Consider the following 22,343-nt stretch of genomic DNA (forward strand, 5'->3'; position numbering starts at 1 on the left):
TAGTAATATTAATGTATATGATTATATTAAAGGTTAGAAGAGTAGAAACTCAGCCTTGAGCTAAGATTATTTAGACCAGGGCTTCTCACCCTTGGTACTATTGACATTTGGGCTGGATAATTCTTTCTTGTCAGGGCCGCCCTGTTCATTTTGTTTAGCAACATGCCTGTCCTCCACCCACTAGATGCCAGTTGCACCTCCTGGCTTACTTGTGACAACCAAAAATGATACCAGATATTGCTAAATGTCCCCTTGAACAGAAAAATCATGTCCAGTTGAGAACCGCTGCATTAGAAAAATGAAATGTTTTTTGTTGTGTTTTGTTTTTGAAGGAGGACCTATTAAAGCAGGGAATTCATTTTTTGATGTGATGCAGCTATTTGGAGTTAGCAGGCTCTTGCCCCTCTGATTATGCCTTATTCTTTGCTTATTTCCTTTACTGAGAAATGCATAATTTATAGTTGCAAATAAAAAATTAATGCAGATGTGTTCCCCACATGTACTTTCTTATTCACATTTATGCCAAAAAGAGATTGTTATCATATTTGACATTTTATAATCTTGTCTGAGTTTATAGTCAAGCTATATTATAAGAAGACTTTAGTTCTACTATAACATGGATCAGATATTTCCCAAAAGATATTTAATGCATAAGGCAAAAAAAAAACCTTAATAAACTCCATTCTTTGTATTATAGCTGCTTTCTTGGAAACTGGTGATAGGGCTTGGTGTGGGACCGAGTGGAAGGGCATGGTCCAGGTCTGAAATTACAAATCTCAAAAGCTGCTCATTTCTGTTTCTTCCAGGCAAAGGCAGCTCGAGCATCTCATCTGACGTGAGTTCAAGTACAGATCACACGCCCACTAAAGCCCAGAAGAATGTGGCTACCAGCGAAGGTAGGCAGCTGGTCTTCATTATCTCTCTTTTTTCTTCACAGGGTTGGCTATTTTTGGAAGAGAAATAAAGTGTGGGAGCGTCAGTTCTATTCTCCTGAGTGGGAGCATATGAGATCCTTAAAAATGAGGATGTTCAGGGTCTCCTAAGTTTTTTTGTTGTTGTTGTTGCATTGCAGTTACAGTCAAATTGATTTGACGGGATTCAGGTGCCTCAATTATAAGGCAAATGTTGTTTTGTGAAAATGGAATAGGCTGAAATAAGGGAAGGCTTTACAATATCATACACCTTGTCTTTCAGTATAAAAAATGGTATTATTTTAAAATCCTTGTGCTGTAGTTGAATGTTCCTGGAGGAACTTTCAAAATAGGCACACCTGGAATTCAAGATTTTGACAGTGGGAATATCATAGTCATGTTATTTGTAGAACTTGAGTTAATCTCCAAAATTTGGGAGTAGGAAAAAAGGGGGTTTCTTTATTATTATTATTTAAAGAATATGTAAGAGGTCCTCCCTGTCAGGACAAAGATTGGTCGCAGTGATATTCTTGATGAAGAATTTGTATGTGGTAATACATGTTAGAATTCCACTGCTTTTCACTATGGAAGCTTGTGAGTTACTATTTACTTGTTTGGAATTAATTGTTTCTATGGTAATTATTTAGTGGAAAGTTGACCCAATTATAGAATCGGCTCTTTTTATTTTAATGTTAAACATGATTAAATGACTTTCTGTCTGCAAATGAGTTCTTGCTAAACTAATTGTCCGATTAAAGTCCAGTTTAAACATCGATGCCATTGATAATGAAAGACCTTGAGCTGTCAGGTAATTTTCATGACATTGTGTAGCACCTGCTTTCCTAAAGTCTGTGGGATGTTGTGGAAGCACACTTGCAGTTTTTTGTTTCAGATATTTAATTTCTGTTGGTCATAATATTGGGCATGTACCCATGGGCTGACATTGGCCATCTGAGATCCATGATTTCTCTCTCTCTGCATTATAATTTATGTATTGTAATTGTATGTGGTTTACATCTGCTGGTATGTATATGTCTTCTCTTTGATATGTTTTGTCTTAGTGTGCTTCAAGTAGCAAAGAATTACCTCCTCTGGGTTAATAGCTTTTACAACTGGATTATATTCTCCATGCTTAAAACCTTAGCACTGTTTGATGCGTTTTCCCAGCATCGTAAGGCTGGCAGATTAGAGTGTTCTCTTCAGTGTACGGAAGCACCAGTTTACGGTAGCTACCAGTGTACGGTAGCAATCCAGTTTTAATTTTCTGCCTGTTAATTCAGGTATGGGCATTAGATCATTAATGAAATTCAGTTAAGGTAATGTACAAATCTCATTAACTGATTCTAGACATTCATTTATTTATTTATTTATTGAGACAGAGTGTTGCTCTTTTGCCCAGGCTAGAGTGGAGTGCCGTGGCACGATCTTTGCTCACTGCAACCTCTGCCTCCCAGGTTCAAGTGATTCTCCTGCCTACAGGCACCTGCCACTATACCCAGCTAATTTTTGTACTTTTAGTAGAAATGGGGTTTTACCATGTTGGCCAGGCTGGTCTCAAACTCCTGACTTCAGGTGATCCACCAGCCTCAGCCTCCCAAAGTGCTGGGATTACAGGCATGAGCCACCGAACCCGACCTGACATTTACTTTTGAAGCTTTCATTCTTAGGAGCCATAGTGGAAATCATTTCAGTTTAATATCGTGCAATCCTCTCAAGTCAGAAATCTGTTTTGCAAGATTATCAATGTTTTCTACCATTATTTTACAGTCACTCTTGTCACCATAATTTGTCTAATTTGAATGGCTCTCCAAATAGAAAGTTAAAAGCAGGTTAAATAATCTGTGTTTTTTAAGCTCTCTTATTTTTTCTCCTTCTCAAAAACAGAAAATACAAAACTATATCAGCTGTGTTGCAGGGGTTGGGGGAAGGTACTGTGGGACCTCATGCATTTAACAGTGTCTGCTTTTCATGCTTCCAAAGCGGGGAGAAAATTCTGTAGGGACTTTAAATTTTCATTTTCTTGTGCCTTTCCCTTAGGAGGAGGTGCAGGCCCAGCCAATGTTTTATACATTTTGTCACAATGTATTTTCTGTTATTCTGAGGGTAGAATCAGGAGAGAAAAATAGGAAAATGTTATGTTCATATGGAACTGAGTTTTGAGCAACTGGGCTAAATTAGTGAGGAATTTCCTTCTAGCTTTTAAGTAGAAGAGGCTTGTCCCTATGAAGGATGCTGCCCATTCCCTTGCATAACTGAAAAATTAAAAAAGAAAGTATTAAGTTCTGCTATTTGTATGTCTGAATCCTTTTTGCTGTAGTTTTTTAATCAATTAAAACTTAAAATATTAAAAAACATAGAATAGGTGTGGGCACACGTTACATTAAAATGTATTTCAGGGATGTTTGCAGGGATGATTAGTTTCCTATCATCAGGCTGCTTTTTCAATATGGATCCAGAGTAGCCAGTGCTAATTTCCTCCACGCCCAGGAGACATAGTCTCAGGAAGAGACCATTCAGGATAAGTGGTTAGGGCAGCATTCTCTGACCTCCAGAGGGTGGATCTCAACTATGGTGGATAAGTTTCTTCTCACTGGGAAACACCTAGGAAACCACTGAGGAAGAAGCAGAAGGTGGACACTGACTTCTCACTCAGACTGTTAACACTTGAAGAGATTTGAGTTACCCCAAATTACCAGCGGCCTATCCCGACAGGTCTATAGCAACTTCAGTCCTTGCCTCCTCAGAAGAAAGAATTCGACTGAGGGACATAAAACGGAAAAAGAAACCAAGGTAAGTTTCAGAGCAGGAATGGAAGTTTAACTTATATAGGCCTTAGAAAAGGAAAGAAAGAAGGTTCGCTTGGAAGGAACTGAAGCAGGCACCTGAAAGTTAAAGAGAGAAGGTCATGTGCCCCATTTAACGGCGATCCTAGGACTTTTATAAGATCACCTCTTTCCCATGATTCTTCCCTTAGGGCGGTCTTCCCACATGCGCGGAGCCCTCCTTACCCTTGGGAACTGAGCATGTGCAGTGTGTTTAGGGAGTTGTATGCATGCCCATCTGAGGATTTCTTCCTTTTTCCGGTGGCATGGACCCGGAAGATCATACTTCGCCATTTTTGTGTCTTAATATGCATACCCGGGTAGCTGTTTCTCCGTGGAGTCTGCATTCAATTAACAACTTTTAATGTTAACAGCTGTGGACCATCAGGAGATTGTCTGTCCCTGGTTGCGGAATTACACTTTTTAGAGAGACAATGCCAAACCGTCACCGACATTTCTAGTTGGGGTAGGATGGGAAGCCCTCTCCTGCCCTGTTCACGCCTACCTAACTACCTGTAATAAGACTGCAGGGGAGCCAAGCTAAAACTGCTTCTCGGATTCTCTTCCCACTGTTTTCTAGAACTATGTTTAACCTTTGATGTTAAGAAAATATTGGATGTAATTGGCTTTCCGGTAGCCAGTTGATTATGGTTATTTTCTTCAATTCCTTGATCTTCTCATGATTTTTCGCCTCTGAATTCACCAATATCACCTTCAGGGAGCACGGGCAAGATTCTTAGTTTAAAGGTCTGAATGGTATTGATTTTTTAAAATGACATATATTGTAAAGGATAATATTCAGTTTTCCTGCAGTCTTTGAAAACCATGGCTATACCTGTAATAGCCAGGTTGGAAGCATTTTACAGAAGTGTTGGCCTTTTCTCTGATGGGATGAATAGGGAGGGTTCACATTGCTTCCCTGGTTGGTGGTGTGTGTGTGTGTGTGTGCATTTGTGTCTGACATCTACGCGGTAGCTAACCACACAGGTGTTGTCACTTAGTAGAAAACTCATGCAATTGTGCTGGTAAATAAAGTGAGGACACGGGGATAGAGAAAACAGAGGGCCCTCACATAACCTGCCCTTAACCTCAGCTGCAGGTGGGAATGGGAATTAACTGTAAATGGACAGGAAGAATGTTACTGGGGAGACGACAATGTTCTGAAATTGGATAGTGATGATAGCAGCACAGCTCAGTAAATTTAGTTAAAAGCATTGAATTGTATGCCTAAAAAAGTGTTGGGGCAGCTACCACTTCTGCATGATCTTCAGACTTATATCTGAGTCATCACAAACTATTCTTTTTTTTCTTTCTTTCTTTTTTTTTTTTTTTTTTTTTTTTTTTTTTTTTTTGAGACAGTTTCGCCGTTGTTGCCCAAGCTGGAGTGCAGTGGTGCAGTCTTGGCTCACTGTAACCTCCTCCTCCCGGATTCAAGCGATTCTCCTGCCTCAGCCTCCCAAGTAGCTGGGATTACAGATACATGCCACCATGCCCAGCTAATTTTTTGTTTTTTTAGTAGAAACGGGGTTTCACCATGTTAGCCAGGCTGCTCTCGGACTCCTGACCTTAGGTGATTCACCCGCCTCGGCCTCCCAAAGTGCTGTTATTACAGACGTGAGCCACCACGCCCGGCCCACAAATTATTCTTTGAAAATTCTTCTTGCAACTCTGGGGAGAGATCGGGCCAGCAGACCCGTTCCGAGGGGAGGATTGGCTGGTGTACAGGGCAGGGTTGCACGCTGGCCCCAAAACTCTCCTCAGATGCTCTGGCTCTGGGGCGGAACTGGCCTGAAACTCATAGTGAGTTCCTGGACTAGTGTTCCCAGCCTGGCACGTGGTGCCTGGTTAGAACTGACTCATCATGGTAAGTATTTCCTGGAAAGTTCTGGAAGAATTGTGAGATTGTACAGTCGTGGGTTTCTCAAACATTGGTTTTGTTTTTTTTTTCTTGGCTTTTCCTGCATAGTCTCTCACCTCAGCTCCGATTTTATGTGTTCTAGCACCCAATCCTAATGGTAAAGACATCGAATTTATCCACTCCAGTAAGTCTGTTTCTTTGCTAACGACTTATGATCTTCCTGTCTATCCAGTGTTCCAGCTAATGCACTTTGGGTCGTAAGGCTCTTCTCCTAGGCACAGTGGGCACATTTTGGTTTTAATTCATGAGAGAATGGCATTTTTGACCCACTGGGAGTGTTCCATTCCAAAGTCTCATGCCACAGTTCTGGGCATCTTAATTTTGAGACTCTAAAGCCACAGCCCTTGTAAAGAATTGGCAGCCAGCAGGGCTTTCTCCCTGATAAGTGGTGTAGACGTTCTTTACAGCCCATTGTATTTCTTGTTACAGTTTAAGTTTCTAATTTCCTGACGCTGTAGGGGGGGTTGGGTTCAAGTGTAGAAGGCTGGAAATTTTCCATTTTTCCCAACATAATCTACATTCCAACATTGTAAGACACAGCTTAATTCTTTCCAGTTGTGTTACTGTTCTTTCTCTTTCATATTTTTCAGTCGTTCTCATTCATCGGGTATTCTCTCCTATACTGGAAAGGGGGCCTTTGACCTTCAGTTATGAAAGTCACATCCAGCCCATGGTTGGAATAGAGCACACAGCAGAGCACAGAATCAGCTGGATTAGGTTAATTAGGAAGAAGCTTCCTGAAAATAGCAAGCTGAGCCTCAGCTTCTTTCATAGAACTGAAAGGTATGAGGCTATGGCTCTACAGGCGGGTGGCTCAGTCTTTTCTGGAGCTGGGGGAAGGCAAAACTGTGAGTTTAAAGGTCAAATTTGATTGGCTGATAAAGAGTCAGCTTCGGCCAGCTGTTCTTTAAGTAGGACACATATTCAAATATTGAAGCCATTGACAGCATGGGCTATTAATATAATATCTTGGTTCTGCACATTGGTTATCAAACCAGACAACAGTGCAGCCACAGGATTTTCAGAGTTACAAAGGGTCTTGTCAATTTTTGGATCCAATACACTCATTTTTTTTACATTAATTAATGAAATCACCATCTGTTTATTGAGTATGAGTCATTGTGTTAGGTGCTAAAAGATGCAAAGATAAATGAGAAACAATTATTGTCAAGGAACAGCAGTAGAAAGACATGCACAAATAGCTAGAATATGAGGTATCATTTTATTATAAAACATGGTAAAATGTATAATATATATTGCATGTTGTTATTACTTTTTATATTGGGCCTGATTTATTTCAGTATCCCCACATATAGCACAATTGTTTCACATGGTGTATTTGCTCAATAAATACTGATTAAATGTGAAAAATAGAAAGGATATAAACCAAATGCTTGGGCAGGACTTTTCTTTTTTATTTTATTTTATTTTTTATTTTTATTTATTTATATATTTTTAATATACTTTAAGTTCTAGGGTACATGTGCACAATGTGCAGGGTTGTTACATATGTATACATGTGCCATGTTGGTGTGCTGCACCCATTAACTCGTCATTTACATTGGGTATATCTCCTAATGCTATCCCTCCCCCCTCTCCCCACCTGACAACAGGCCCCGGTGTGTGATGTTCCCCTTCCTGTGTCCAAGTGTTCTCATTATTCAATTCCTACCTATGAGTGAGAACATGTGGTGTTTGGCTTTTTGTCCTTGCGATAGTTTACTGAGAATGATGGTTTCTAGCTTCATCCATGTCCCTACAAAGGATATGAACTCATCATTTTTTATGGCTGCATAGTATTCCATGGCCAATACACTCATTTTTATAAATACCTGTAGCACAGAGAAATGAAGGGATTTGCTTTTTTTTTTTTTTTTTTTTTTTTTGAGGTGGAGTCTTAGTCTGTCATCCAGGCTGAGGTGCAGTGGCACGATCTCGGCTCACTGCAACCTCTGCTTCTTGACTTCAAGTGATTCTCCTGCTTCAGCCTCCCAAGTAGTTGGGATTACAGGCACGAGCCACCATGCCTGGCTAAATTTTGTATTTTTAGTAGAGATGGGGTTTGGCTATGTTGGCCAGGCTGATCTCGAACTCATGACCTCAAGTGATTCCCCCAGCTTGGCTTCCCAAGTGCTTGGATTACAAGCTTGAGCCACCATGCCCAGCAAGGGTTTGCTTATGATTACACACCTAATAAATTGTCAAGCAGGAGTTTGATGCAGTATTGTTTTGATCAAATTAGAAAAAACATAATCTTCGCTATTTAATTCTCTTTTGCTGCCTGATTTCTAGCTGTGTGTTTTGAGCTGGTTGCAGAGCTGAAGCAGGCTGTTCAGAATAGTTTGGGAGAGGTTGTTAAGCCCAAATCCTTTGGCCCAAGACCATTATTCCCAGTAGGAGGAAAGGATCTGCCCCATAGGTAAAAGGTTCTTAACTTTCTTCAGTAGATTAGCTGGTTACCTAGGGTTGGAAACATGTTTAAGTCAACTCATGATTTTATAATAGCCTTTCAGTATTCAGTTAATACCGCTTTGTGATATTGTGTAAGTCCTTGCGAGGAAGTCATTTTAAATGTATCATTGGAGGCTTGTGAAATTATTTGATTTCTAAAGAATTTATGGTGATATTTGTTCCATGGAATCTAGAATCACCAATTTGAAGTCATGAGTTCTCATGTTTTCAGTGCCCAAATTAGATCAATTCTAAATAAGATTATTTTGAAAATGCCCAGACATCTGGCTTTGCTTTCGTTCTGTTGTCCTTATATCTTTATATTGTCTTGTTTCTACTTCTTCTTGAATATACTTTTCAAACAAAATTTACATGAATCATCTAGGGAAGGAAAAATGATGCTTTTAACTCTAGGTGAATTCTGTTTCCCAAAAAGCTTTTTTAAACTCTACAACAAATTTAACAAACATTTTTGGGACAATTATTATTTCAGGCTTTCGTGAGCATTATTGCATTCAGCATTGTTTCACCATTACACTTCTCTTGAGAAGGCATAAATGTTTTCATTTTGCAGGTAAAACAGGGAAACTCAGAAAGGATCAGTTGGGCTGTATTTCATGTAAAATTAGTAGGTGGCAAAGATTCTATCAGGGCACAAGACTATGAGCCTTAACATAAGATGTGTACTTAATGCTTATTTTGTCATTGTCGGTGAAACTGTGAATTTCATGCTAATCATTTTTCTAAGTTCCTATGAAAGTATATTTTTACTGTACTTAGGAGAAGTGTGTTTTCCAATTTCAACTCATAATTGTGTTTAGCTTGTCAGTATTATATATGCAGATACTTTTGTGATCCATATAGGGTCTAGAAATTGACTTTAAATCCTTAGTTATTGCTACGGTTTGGATGTGGTTTGTTCCCACCAAAATTCATGTTGAAATTTTGCCCCCAATGTGGCATTGTTGAGCGGTGGGGCCTAATGGGCTGTGTTTGGGTCCTGGGGCAGATCCCTCATGATTACCTTTATGCCCTCTCTCAGGGGTGAGTTCTCTTGAAAATGGATTAGTTCCCATGAGAACAGATATTTTAACTGTTTTCCCATTTGTCCTGAGAATACTCGCCTGCACTTGTTGCTGCAGCATTTACCCCACGATAACTTTGCCACGAAATAGCTTTTGCTTTTATTATTATTTTCGCATCACTCTAGTGTATAGACTTTGGAAACAAAAGATAATGTTCTATTTACAGAATTCTGTTTTTAGTAGTGGTATTTACATTTACAAAATACAGTAATTCTTGATTGCCGAAAGTGTCAAATCCTAGAAAATGTAGCATTCCTACACGTGAGGTTAACATCATTTTCGAGCAGTTGTTGGCCAAAGATTCATCTGATGAATTCAGTTTTTCTGAAATAGATGATTCTGATGATTCAGATGTTTCTGATGTTAGTTTTGTTTAGAAATAACTCCAAGAACAGTTTTTATATTTTATTTTCACATTGAAAATCAGTCAGATTTGCTTCAGCCTCAAAGAACTGTTTATGTAAAATTAAATGAGTGCTGGCAGTGAGGTACATGTTTTTTGTTTTTTTCTCCCCCTAGACGAGAAAAGTGTTAAAAAGAGTCTGGCTTCTTGATCTCTCTCTCTCTCTTTTGCTTCCTCTCTTGCCACGAGATCTCTTTGCACATGCCCTCCCGCCACTCCTGCTTTCTCCCATGAGTTGAAGTATCCAGAGGTCCTCACCAGATGCAGCTTTCATTCAATTTTGGACTTTTCGGTGACCAGAATTATAAGCCCAATAAGTGTCTTTTCTTTATAAATTATCTAGCCTCAGACATTCTGTTATAGCAACACAAAATGGACTAAGACAGTTATGGAAGGCAAATATTAGTATTCTAAGCTGCCTTTATAACACATGGCAGTCAGACTTAGTAAAATTAATATTTAAGTTAGTCATTATATAGGATCTAAAGTATATGTAATCAAAAGTTACTGAATAGTTATTTTACTGATTTTCCCTTTAAAAAAACTGAGCCACGGGCTGGACACGGTGGGTCACGCCTGTAATCCCAGCAATTTGGGAAGCTGAGGTGGGCCAATCACTTGAGGTCAGGAGTTTGAGACCTGTTTGGCCAACATGGTGAAACCCCATCTCTACTAAAAATACAAAAAATTAGCTGAGTGTAGTGGCATGCATCTGTAATTTCAGCTATTCAGGTGGCTGAGGCCCAATAATCCCTTGAACCCAGGAGGCAGAGGTTACAGTGAGCCAACACTGCACCACTGCACACCAGCCTGGGTGATGGAGTGAGACTCTATCTCAAAAAAACCAACCAGCCAACCAGACAAACAAACAAAAACCAAATCAAAACAAAAACCCAACTGGGCCATGGAATTTTTCTTTAATTGGAAATATATGAAAGTGGAAGATACTAATTTCAGCATGTACTTTAGGAGACTGGAAATATCCCTTGAAGCTGTCTATTACAATAGAATGAATCTCAATCTATGACACCAAAAAAATAGAGTAAAAACATGTAACATAGGAATAGGAATAAAAAACAAAGAACGACAGAAAGAAAATGATGCTGAAGAAATCTCTTAAAAAATAGTTCTAAAATGACAACTATTGCGTTGGGGGCCTTATGAAGAGGAAGAGATTCTGAAGTCAGAAATGTGGTATTACGAGCTTTTAGTCTGGGTATGAGGAAGGTGATGACTGATTATTATAAAGGTTTGTTTTCATCTTTAAAAATTAAATTTTAAACTTAACTATCTTTGGAATTCTCAGGATCATTTAGGAAAGCTTTCCAAGACTTTAGCCTTTGAAGCTTAATGTGTTTTGGTGATTCAATGAGCAATTCAGTGCTTCATGACCAAGTTTATTTTATTGTTTAAGCTACTGCCCAATTATAAGTTAGGGAACTTTTGAAAAACTGCACCACTTACATCTGGTGATTTGAGCATGTTAATATTTCAGTGTGCCCAATTTAATAAAGAAGTCAAATTTGCATGCAAGAATCTTTTAAGCAGTGGAAAGCTCATCATCTCAGTGTCCAGAAAATTGGTATGTAAGCCTACAGCTGCACAATAAAATGCTAAATACCGTTTCAGATGCAAGTAATAAGTTTAATTTCTTGAGGGAATTATCTTCCAAAATGCATCATCCAGAATGACCAGAATATCATATGATAGTCTTAGAAGAAAATTAGTTTCGTGTGTGTGTACACCATGCACTTAAGGAAATTGTAAAGTAATATTTAATCGAGATCTCCAGAGCTCTCAGTGCCTTTATGCAGATTTTGGAGAGAGACAGGTTTAGGTATTTAATATTCTAATTCCATGTCCAAAATAATTCTATGTTTATTTCTTTCACCTAGTTTGCCATTTCCAAAAAAAGCACCAAAAAACTAATCAGTATATTTCAGCCATAGACATTATGGTTCATCTAAGTACATCTAAGTGTATTTGTAATGAAAGCTTGCATCATTCCTACTTTTTTATCAGTAATTTCAGTATCTTAATTCAGTGGGAACTTATTATATAGTTCAAATACATGTATTTAGTCTCTTATGGAGAGCTCACAATATGTCAGGGGTCACCAGCTGGTAGCACAGAGGATGATTCCTCCCCTTAGATGTGTTTTCGTCTCTTTAAAGAATTTTCAAAAATAATTCTGGGTTTAATAATGATTTCAGTGGAGCATGCACCCTGCTATGCCTGAATCCCCGCCATTCCCAATTGTCTTAAACTGTCATCTAAATATTTCTGTTAGCTCTTGGGCTCCTGAAGAATTTGATTTTATGACAAGATCCACTACTTCCAGAACTGTAGCAATTACTGGGGCAAGTAAACACTTGTGTAGCAGTTAAATAGCCATTCAGGGCAGGATAAAATTATGTCTCAACAGGTGGTCTAAAGCAGAAGGGAGTGGGTGTGGGTTGGAGAAATCAGGACACCCTCATGGAAGCCTGGGACTTTTGGCTTTTTGCTGTGTGAGTAGTCAGTGGAAGCGTGGAAAGGAAGATAGCATGATGTGTTAGGGTATGAAGAGCTGGGAGAAATCTCACTGGGTCCATGTAGGGAAAATGGAAGCTTCAAAACAACCACCTCCCTGGCAACACTGAATAGGCTCACAAAGTACGTTAAAGTACAGTCTTTAACTAAAACGTGGTTACAGATTGCGTGGCCACAGTGTTCTTTGTACTAGGGTTTCAATGGAGCCCATATTTTTGGTGATGTCAGTGACAAAGAGGCCATTCTGCATTTACGAACTTTCTTTAGTGTATTGGGGAGGTTTTACACTAAAGCACCATCTTCTGAACTCTTCTATAGTGAAGAGAGACTATAGAGGAACTTGGGGACCAACATTTTAGGACAAATAATATGATATTGGAAATATTTGCTCTTTACAGTCACGGACACAGTTTGACCTTAACAATCTAGTTAACATGTCTGTTTACTTCCTCTTTGACTAGGAAATAACTTCTCATGGATAAACTAACTTCCTGAGGAAGTCCGCAACTTCCCTAGGCTGTTAGACTAATTAACAAATCAGCAGAGAGAAGCACTTTAGTTGTAAAGGGTGTCTTTGCATTCTGTATAGGTAAAAAAAAAAAAAATGTAGAAAGACCACATTGTGGAGGGAATAATATACAAGTAATTTAAAAATTGCTTGTCAATCATTTAGAGATGGTTGAAGAATTGTAAGGGGTGAAGTCTATGGGAATTAGGTGGCAACAGAGTTAATTATTTTATATATATAACAAAGAAACTTTCTGTTGTTTATAACGGCTAGTGTTTTTCAAGATGGGGTGGGGCATCTGGTACACTGAGGGACATTTATTCTTCTAAATAGCGAGACATGTTTGGTTATGTGAATATTCAGATGTGGGCTGTAGAAAACCAGATTTCTCTGCCCAGAAGAGAGATTCTGAGCTGCAAAAGAAGAAGGTGTAGGAGGTATCCAAAGGGTGAAGAAGGAGATGGATCCAAAGAAGATGGATGGTGGAGCAAAGATGTTTCCAGTATCTTGAGGGTAGTGGCCCATAAGGTGACATGTTCTGTGTCCCTGAAAATCTTTAGTCAAGTCTATGAAACTCACAACATGCTTGGTGGGGATAGATTTACTGTGGAAATCAGTTTAAGACTGAATTTTGAGATGATTCATTTGCCTTTTGTGTCGTCACCTGACTTTCACAGACACAACTAAAGCCAACTTCTGAATAATCCATCCATTAACATGTCCTTAATATTCAATGTGAGTACATTTAAGCATGCTGTTATATGCTTTTTCTTCCATCATATATAGGAGTGTTTTCTATAACATTAATTTATGCACTCTATATTAACTGCTCTCTTTTGAGTATAATTTTAAACTTAACATTATTCCCATTATTAAAAATTACTATTCTTTTTATGCTTGGCTTTTTACAACTTCTTCTGTGGATAACTTTTAAGCTTCTCCTCTGTACCTCCAACATTATATTTCCTGCTATAAAACCACCCTTCCTTTTGGCCACAAAAGAATGCTCTAGACCCACCCTAGCTATATTTTTTCTGCTGAAGACAGAATCAGTCATGTCCTCAGAGCATCTGGGTTCTTTTAGTAGAGAAATATGGACCAGGCATGGTGGCTCATGCGTGTAATCCGTGCACTTTGGGAGGCTGAGTTGGGAGGGTTGCTTGAGGCTAGGAGTTCAAGACCAGCCTGGGCAACAGGGTGAGACGTCATTTGAGAAAAAAATTGAGAAAATTGAGTTGGGTGTGGTGGCACCCACCTGTTGTCCCAGCTGCTCAGGAGACTGAGACGTGAGCCCAGGAGTTTGAGGCTTTAGTGAGCTATGATTGCACCACTGCACTTCAGCCTGGGAAACAGAGTGAGGTCCATACTCAGAAGAAACAGAAATATACTTGAGACTCAAGTATGGGAGTCAAGCAAAGGGTTCCTGCTGCCGTGGGCTCACTTTTAGCAAAGTTAGAGCTAGAGAATATGTGCTGACTTAAGGAAGCAGTACAAATTGATTTTATCAATTTCTAGTATTGGGTACCATAAATTATTATATGACATGTTTTATTATTTTATTATGAAGCTTCATTGGCTGCAAGGCTTTCTACTACTCAGAAACCAAACATATAACTTATATGGGGTCTTCCTCACCAGATTTGCAAATATGTCCAGACATGCACGATCCATAGCAATGCCAGTACTAGGCCACAGCCCAATCAACATATCCCTGCATGAAAGTTTTGTGTATGCTTCCTGCGATGCCTCAATGGTATCATTCTTCCACTTGGTTGAAGTCTTTTGAGGTAGGAATTGTGTTTTTTTCAGCTCTGTATGCCTAGTGGCTACTGGAGTATTTGTCATTTAATACACATTCGACAAATGTTTATTGAATGGATGAATGTGTTTTTATTCAAGATTTTAAGATGGAATAACCCTCTTGATTAACTTTTCCAACTATAATCCTAAAGATTATGACCTCAAAAGCTGTGCAATATCAAGATAATATATGAAAGACGTTACTTTTTGTAAAAAAAAAAAAAGCTTAATGTTACTGCTAATGGAAGCTTGAAGTACATCATGGGAATATTTGGCAGTTATTTACTCTTAGTTGTCTTTTGTGTTAAGGGAACAAACAACTTTAAGCAGAATAGATACTTTGAAAGGAAGGTGGAACAGAAGATACCATTTCTATTTTACATTTTCATTTTAACATTTTAAAACCAAAAGACAGTTTATTGCCTATGAACTGTATATAGCTCTATAAATAACCAGTTCCTCTCAGAAATGTTTTTAATATTCTGGATCACTAAATGAGATATATTTAGAAGCCTAAAATTCTAAGGCTATTCAGCCCTCCCACATCAATTTCAAGGGCAGAAGAAAAATGTTATTCCTTCCTCAGCAATTTAATTTTACTAAATCCTTTCTCAGTATCTTTTAACTTCAATACATTTAATTGTTTTAATTCTTCATCTGCTGATATCTCAAAGTACCAAATTAGAGCTTGTGATTTTTTAACTGATGAAATTGGAGAAGTAACTTTCATTTTATTGGCACAAAATATGACTGAATTGGTTAGTTTAATATGTGTGCTCAGATTTTTTTTTTTTTTGGTTCACTGATTTGTTATGGAGAAAAAGTTAAAAGAAACATTCTTAGAGAGGAAAATAATACTATTCTTTCCTTGTTTTATTTTACTTTTTAGCATTATCCTAGAACCAACCTTGGCTTCAGATTATCTTTTGCAAGTTATATTCTGTTTCCTAGAAACTGGGACAGTGTAAAGCTCATGTTTTGTTTAGCTGTATTGGAACTGGACAGGACAGAAATTGAGAAATGAATTCATCAAATCTCAGAAATTTACAAAGGTCTAAATTCTGATTAATGGATACACCAAAAAATGAAGTAGGAGGTTGAATTCATCATTTAATCTGGATGAGAAAACAAAAGCTGTGAAACAAAAATTTTGAGTTTTTTTTTTTACTCTCATTTATGTGTGATACAAGTATTTTTTTTCTCTTTAAACAATGAATAATAAAATTACCTACCTCCTGTGTTTTTTGTGAGGACTAAATTAAAAAATTATATCCAGTTCTTCTCCATATGCATTTAGCTTGTTTACTTTTATAACCTAATCACAGCCACTTCATGTAAATTGTGTATCTTTAACTTGTTCAGAAGTGAGTAGACTTCATTCCCATGGCAAAGTCTTCCTTAAATGAATTCAACACAATTCCTATTGAAATCCCAACAGGGTTTTAATGTTGAAACTTCACCAAATTTACTTTCTTTACCTGGAATAATAAATCCAACATCTATAAGTACTTAGCATATATGGGCACTGAATTCAATTCAGTTGTATATGTATGACATTGTATATGTTGAATTATATGTGTATGTTGAATTCATTTGTAAAATGATACATGTACGTGTGAGGATGTCCAGGACAATTTTGAAATGAGAAATGAGAGCAACATTTCCTTAGTGTTGTGAAAATATATTATACATTTATTAAATATTGAATAAGTGTGGGCTGGGCGTGGTGGCTCATGCCTGTAATCCCAGCACTTTGGGAAGCTGAGGCTGGTGGATCACCTGAGGTCCAGAGTTCAAGACCAGACTGGCCAACATGGTGAAACCCCATCCCTACTAAAAATACAAAAAATTAGCCAGGCATGGTGACAGGAAGCTTAGGAAGGAGAATCACTTGAACCTGGGAGGTGGAGGTTGCTGTGAGCCGAGACTGTGCCATTGCACTACAGCCTGGGCAACAAGAGTGAGACTCCATCACACACACACACACACACACACACACACACACACACACACACACAAGTATGGTGTGGTACAGCTTAGTGCAGTGAAAAAGAGAGTTCAGAGGTAGACTGATTTGTGTATGGTAATTTAGGGTGGGGTAAAAATGGCATTTTAAATGGATAGGGGAGAGAAAGCTTTATAACACATCCTGGTCGGAAACCAACTTCTAGTTTTAAAGAAAAATGAACTTGGAGGACCTAACATGTTCCTGATGCCAAAATAAATGCTTAATGGATGAAATATTTAAATGTTCAAATTGAATATAGATAGTAGTTTTAAGAACTTGAGGTAGAAAACCTTTCAAAGCACAACAACAGAGTTATTGTAAAGCTAAAGGCCACCTACACATGCATGCAGTGCATGCTCTAGGAGGTACAGTAAGATCTTTCTGTTGTCAAATGTTTCTTTTTCCATTACACAAAGCTAAACACAGGTTTCCTTTCTATTACTAGACTTTTCAGAGCTTTTTAAATATGTTACTGTGTGTTGTTAATCATCAAATGGGGATATAGTATGTTTTGTTTCTCAAATGTCCTTTATTATACCTTACAACTAGGAAATGCTAAGGAATGTGAATTCAGAGGACCTAGGAATTTCACACTAGAAAATTAACTTTAAAAACCTGAATTTTATTTGTAGATATATGCTTCTTATTTTTATAACATAAAGACATTGGTAAAATATTTTATTGAAACATCTACATGTCAAAGTTATATTTAGCCACTAAAAACATGTTAGATGCTTATACACTGTTGATGGGAATGTGGACTAGTTCAGCCACTGTGGAAAGCAGTTTGGAGATTTCTCAAAGAATTTAAAACAGAACTACTATTCGACCCAGCAATCCCATTACTGAGTATATATCCAAAAGGAAACAAATTGTTCTACCGAAAAGACACTCATATGTACATCACAGCACTATTCATAGTAGCAAAGACATAGACTCAACCTAGTTGCCCATCAGTAGTGGAGTGGATAAAGAAAATGTGGTGTATATGCACCATACCATACTATGCAGCCATAAAAAATAACAAAATTATGTCCTTTGCAGTAACATGGATGCAACTGAAGGCTATTATCCTAAGCTAATTAACACAGGATCAGAAAACCAAATACTGTATGTTATCATCAGTGGGAACTAAACATTGAGTACTCACGGACATAAAGATGGGAACAATAGACAAGGGGGAATATTAGATGGGGAAGGGAGCAAGAGTTGAGAAACTTTGAGGTACTATGCTCAATATACTAAGATCAGTCGTATCCCAAACCTCAACATCACACAATATACCCAAGTAACAAACCTACACATGTACCCCCTGAAGCTAAAATAAAAGTTAAAATTGTAAAAAGAAAAAGAACAATGTTTAATGATGTGGGAAAATATTTCTAAGAAATGCAGATTATGAAGCAATATTTCTTACGTGATCCCAATTGTGCATAGGACTATATTTGAAGAGCAAAAAGATGAGAAGGACATATTTCATGAGGTTATCAGTAGTTATAATCCTACGAGTGTTAGGATTATAGGTTATTTTTATTTTGTGTTTTCCAATATTCTCTAATATATAAAAGTCAAGTTGGTTCATATTCAAGGGTTGAAAGTACCTCTTTGGCCAGTTGTTCTTAGAATTTTGTTGAATGTGACTTGATCAAAATTCAATTATCTGATTTTTTTCAACGTAAGTTTAGATTTTTGAATGATAATCAATGTTTCTATTTCCCATCCCCGATACTCAGATATTCAATACCGACCTGTATAGCAGTCACTTGCTTTCATTGTAAAAAAAATCACCAATCTAAAAAAAAAATTTTAATCTTAAAATTTTTTGCCGTTAGATGCACATACTTCCAACACATTTTTTTCTGTTGTTCCAACACAAGGTTTATATTCAGATGCATCTGCATTTATTTAACCAGTCATGTTCTCACTCATCAAATGTTTCCCAAATGTCAAGTATTGTATTTGGGTAATAGGGATTCACTGATCAGGCAAATAGACTCAGGCCTGACCTTCTGGAACTTTTAATCATGCAGGGACACAGATATTATTATTATTATTATTATTATTATTATTATTATTTTGAGATGGAGTTTTGCTCTTGTTGCCCAGGCTGGAGTGCAGTGGCATGATCTCGGCTCACTGCAACCTCCACCTCCCAGGTCCAAGCAGTTCTCCTGCGTCAGCCTCCCGAGTACCAGGGATTACAGGTGCCTGCCACCACACCCAGCTAATTTTTGTATTTTTAGTAGATATGGGGTTTCACCATGTTAGCCAGGCTGGTCTCAAACTCCTTACTTCAGGTGATCCACCTGCCTCAGCCTCCCAAAGTGCTAGGATTACAGGTGTGAGCCACCACACCCAGCTGGGACAAAGCTATTATGTAATCTCAAAAATAAATTACATGCTACTAAGAATACATTCTTTAATACATGCTAACAAGTAAAAATCTAAGTTGAATTCTGAATAATGAACAGGAATTAGCAAGGTAATATTTGTGTGCACACACCTATGTGGGGAGGTGGGATGGGAGGAAAAGGTCTGTCTTCATTTTCTATTATTGCATAACAAATCAACCTAAAACTTTATATGTTCGTTTCTTTTTTTTTTTTTTTAGACAAGAGTCTCCTTCTGTTGCCCAGGCTGGAGTGCAGCAGTGCGATCTCAGCTCACTGCAACCCCTGCCTCCGGGGTTCAAGCAGTTCTCCTGCCTCAGCCTCCCGAGCAGCTGGGATTACAGGTGCCCACCACCATGCCTGGCTAATTTTTGTATTTTTAGTTGGGGGGGAGGGTATTACCCTAGGGCCAGGCTGTTCTCGAACTCCTGACCTCAAGTGATCTGCCTGCCTTGGCCTCCCAAGGTGCTGAGATTACAGGCATGAGCCACTGCACCTGGCCTTATGCATTAGTTTCCTGATGCTACTATAACAAATGATGGCTAACTTAGTGTCTTAATATATCACAAATCTGTCTGACAGTTCGGGAGGTGAGAAGTCTGAAGCAAGTCTTAGAGGACTAACACTGATGTGTTCGAAAATCTGTTTCTTCTGGAGGCTCTAGAAGAGAATTCATTCTTTGCCTTTTCCATCTAGTTTCATGACCCTCTCCTTCATCTTTAAAGCCAGCAGCATAGCCTGTGCAAGTCTCTCTGACTCTCCTCCTTCTCATAAAAAGCCTTGTGATTACTTTGAGCCCTCCCAGATAACCCAGGATAATCTCACCATCTCATGATCTTGAATCACATCTGCAAGTTCCTTTACCACATAAAGTAACATATTCATAGGTTCATGAGATTAGAATATGGACAGTTTTTTTTTTTTGGAGGTGGGCATTATTCTGCATACCACACAGTTACTTAAAATAGCAACCACTGGATTATATAATAGCTCACAAGTTTTTTCAGTGAGAAATTTGGGCTGGGCTTGACTGTGATTCTTCTGCTGCTTGTGGCATGACTGAGGTCACTGCTGGTTTGTAGCTGGTGGACAGGCTGGTCTAGAGGGCCACTGATGCACCCTGCCTGGGAGGGCTGGATAGCTGAGCTCAGCTGGAACTGTTGCTCAGAGAGCTCACAGGGACTTCAAGGACTCCAGCAGGATGGTCTCTAGGTAAACAGACCCTATATATGGTTGCTTAGGGCTCCAGAAAGAGTCTTCTAAGGGACCGAAAGTGGAAGCTGCTGGTTTCTTAAAGCGTGGGCTCTGAAATGGACGCAGCATCATTTCTGCCATGTTCTGTTAGTCACAGCAGTCCCAGAGTGACCCTGATTTCAGGGAGGGAGAATTGACCCCCCTGCTCCATGGGATGAAAGCTGATGTATTTCAGCTATTTTTAATTTATAGAGTGGATGAGTGGGGCAGGAGTCCATGAAGAGGGAGCAATATAGGGGTAGCCCTAGAGCTGGAGGGAGCTTAGGGCTTTTTCGAGAAATGCCCATGTGTATTTACAGCATAGTGATGAAGATGGAGAAGTAGGCAGGGGACAGTTCATATAGGACCTTCTAGGACATAAAAAGGGTGTGGATTTATTCTAACAGCCAACATGATACTTTGAGAGAGGACAAACCTGCTCAGACTTCTGTATGGCCTTAGGAATGGGCAGTGAGGGCACCTGCCACCTCCTTAGGAGCTGCCTTGGGGCCATGTGAGAGAGAATGTGTTTTGGGCTACTGTGGTTCTGACCCATTTTTAGCCATGTTTTCTTTTTCTGGTAGCTTAAAACAGAGTGGCAATAATCAATGTGAGGTCAGTAGTAGTCTCTGAACTATTTGTCTACAGCAAGGTTAGTAGAGAATTTGAGAGTGACTATAATCCTTTATAATAAATTAACATTACTGCACCATCCACACGAGTGAGCAGTGGGCTTGGCTTTGTATATCTGTTTTTTTTTTTTAATTTTCTCTTCATTTTGTTCCATTTTATAAAATACTTGTATAAATTGGAAATTTTTAAAGTACAGATCCTTTGCAGATCAAGAAATTCTCTTCTAGAACACAATCTCTTATATTACCATATACTGTATCTTTCCCCTGTGTCTCCCTTGTGTGCCCTCAACTCTCCTCATCTGCAGCTGCATGTGCTGAGTTTTTCAGACTGAATTGCTGGTCACATTTATTCTTATTTGCTCATTTAATATATGGCTGCTGAAGACTTGGATAGAGCAATTTTTTTTTCAGTAGTCTATTAACACCTCTAATATGACTGCTCTTTCGTAACATCTTGCCAGTATTTTATTGATCATATATTTCACATTTGCATTTTAGAATTAAGTGTTCTCTGATTGCCTTAACAGTGCAAGGCGTCCTAGTCACAGTAACAGCCAATTTGGCTGATGTTTAGAAAAAGTAGATTAAAGCAGGGAATCATTTATAGTTTAATATGTATACTGTGAGCCTGTTCTTTTACCTCAATCATATCATTTTATGTTTATTCCTCTATCATTTGTAGAAGGGCTAAAACCTTTTTTCTTTGAATATGTGGTTGCTGATTATTTGTGTTGGCTTTTTCTTTCATAAATCAGAGCAGAATAGCCTTTGTAATTTTTAGTTTGGATGTCCTTAAACTCTGTAAGATTAAAATATGCTTTTATTTTTTCAGAAGTAACAGATCTAATGGAAAGAATTAGGAAAATACAATAAAAAATACATACTTAATCAGAAATTCACATAGTTGATATTGGAAGTAGTGCATTTTCATCAGGATGAAAGGAGAAAGAAGCAGAAATGTTTTTTGTTGTTGTTTTGTTTTGTGAGTATCGAGTCTATGAAAGACACAGCCTTGTATTTTGGCAGAGAGGAAAGATGAGTGATGGGCAGCCCAGCTCTTCCAATGACTCCATTCTCATATGCTAATAAAGAGCATCTGTGAAATTCAGACATTCTTTGCTCATGGTTTTATCTGTCAGAAGTTAGAAAAAATAATGATGGCAAAGACTTTAAAATAAAAAATATAAAAAATGAAAAATGAAATTCTAGTCATATAATTGTGGAACTTTCCAATGGGCAGAAATTGGAGCCAGTGTGAAAGTTTCTCCTGTGAGCTCAGATGTAAAAGCCCATATACAAGGGGAATGGCAGGCACAGAGTCCAGGGGCCAGAATACCACATTTCTGGGGATAGTGTCAGTAGGAGGAAATCACAAATGGTCTGAGACAAACAAGAATGAAAAAGCAGAAAACCATAAAGAAGCATATTTTTTGAAATTATATAGGCAGGTAATGTGGGAAGCACGTCAAAGAAAGCAGAAGGCAAATGACAAAAGTGTCATAGAACACACGACAGAGGAATGACAGAGCAGCGCAAACAATTGTCTTCAGTTCTTTCAATGGCAAAGCACATGGCTTTATGCGAAAGGCATGAGGATAGCAACAGCTAACCATTCTATATTGCTTACTTTGTGCCAGGCATGGTTTT

The 22,343-nt window shown here is 38.3% G+C and overlaps 1 protein-coding gene across 1 annotated transcript in view; it reads left to right on the forward strand.

Annotated features, from left to right (window-relative positions):
* FBXL7 (F-box and leucine rich repeat protein 7) overlaps positions 1 to 22,343 on the forward strand; it is a 438,367-nt gene that overhangs the window by 115,707 nt on the left and 300,317 nt on the right. The window contains exon 2 of the mRNA XM_003263173.2: positions 807 to 896. Coding sequence (XP_003263221.1) covers positions 807 to 896 — 90 coding nt within the window. The remainder of the gene's footprint in view (positions 1 to 806; positions 897 to 22,343) is intronic.

Source organism: Nomascus leucogenys, chromosome 6, assembly GCF_006542625.1.
Source record: "Nomascus leucogenys isolate Asia chromosome 6, Asia_NLE_v1, whole genome shotgun sequence".
Lineage (NCBI taxonomy): Eukaryota > Metazoa > Chordata > Mammalia > Primates > Hylobatidae > Nomascus > Nomascus leucogenys.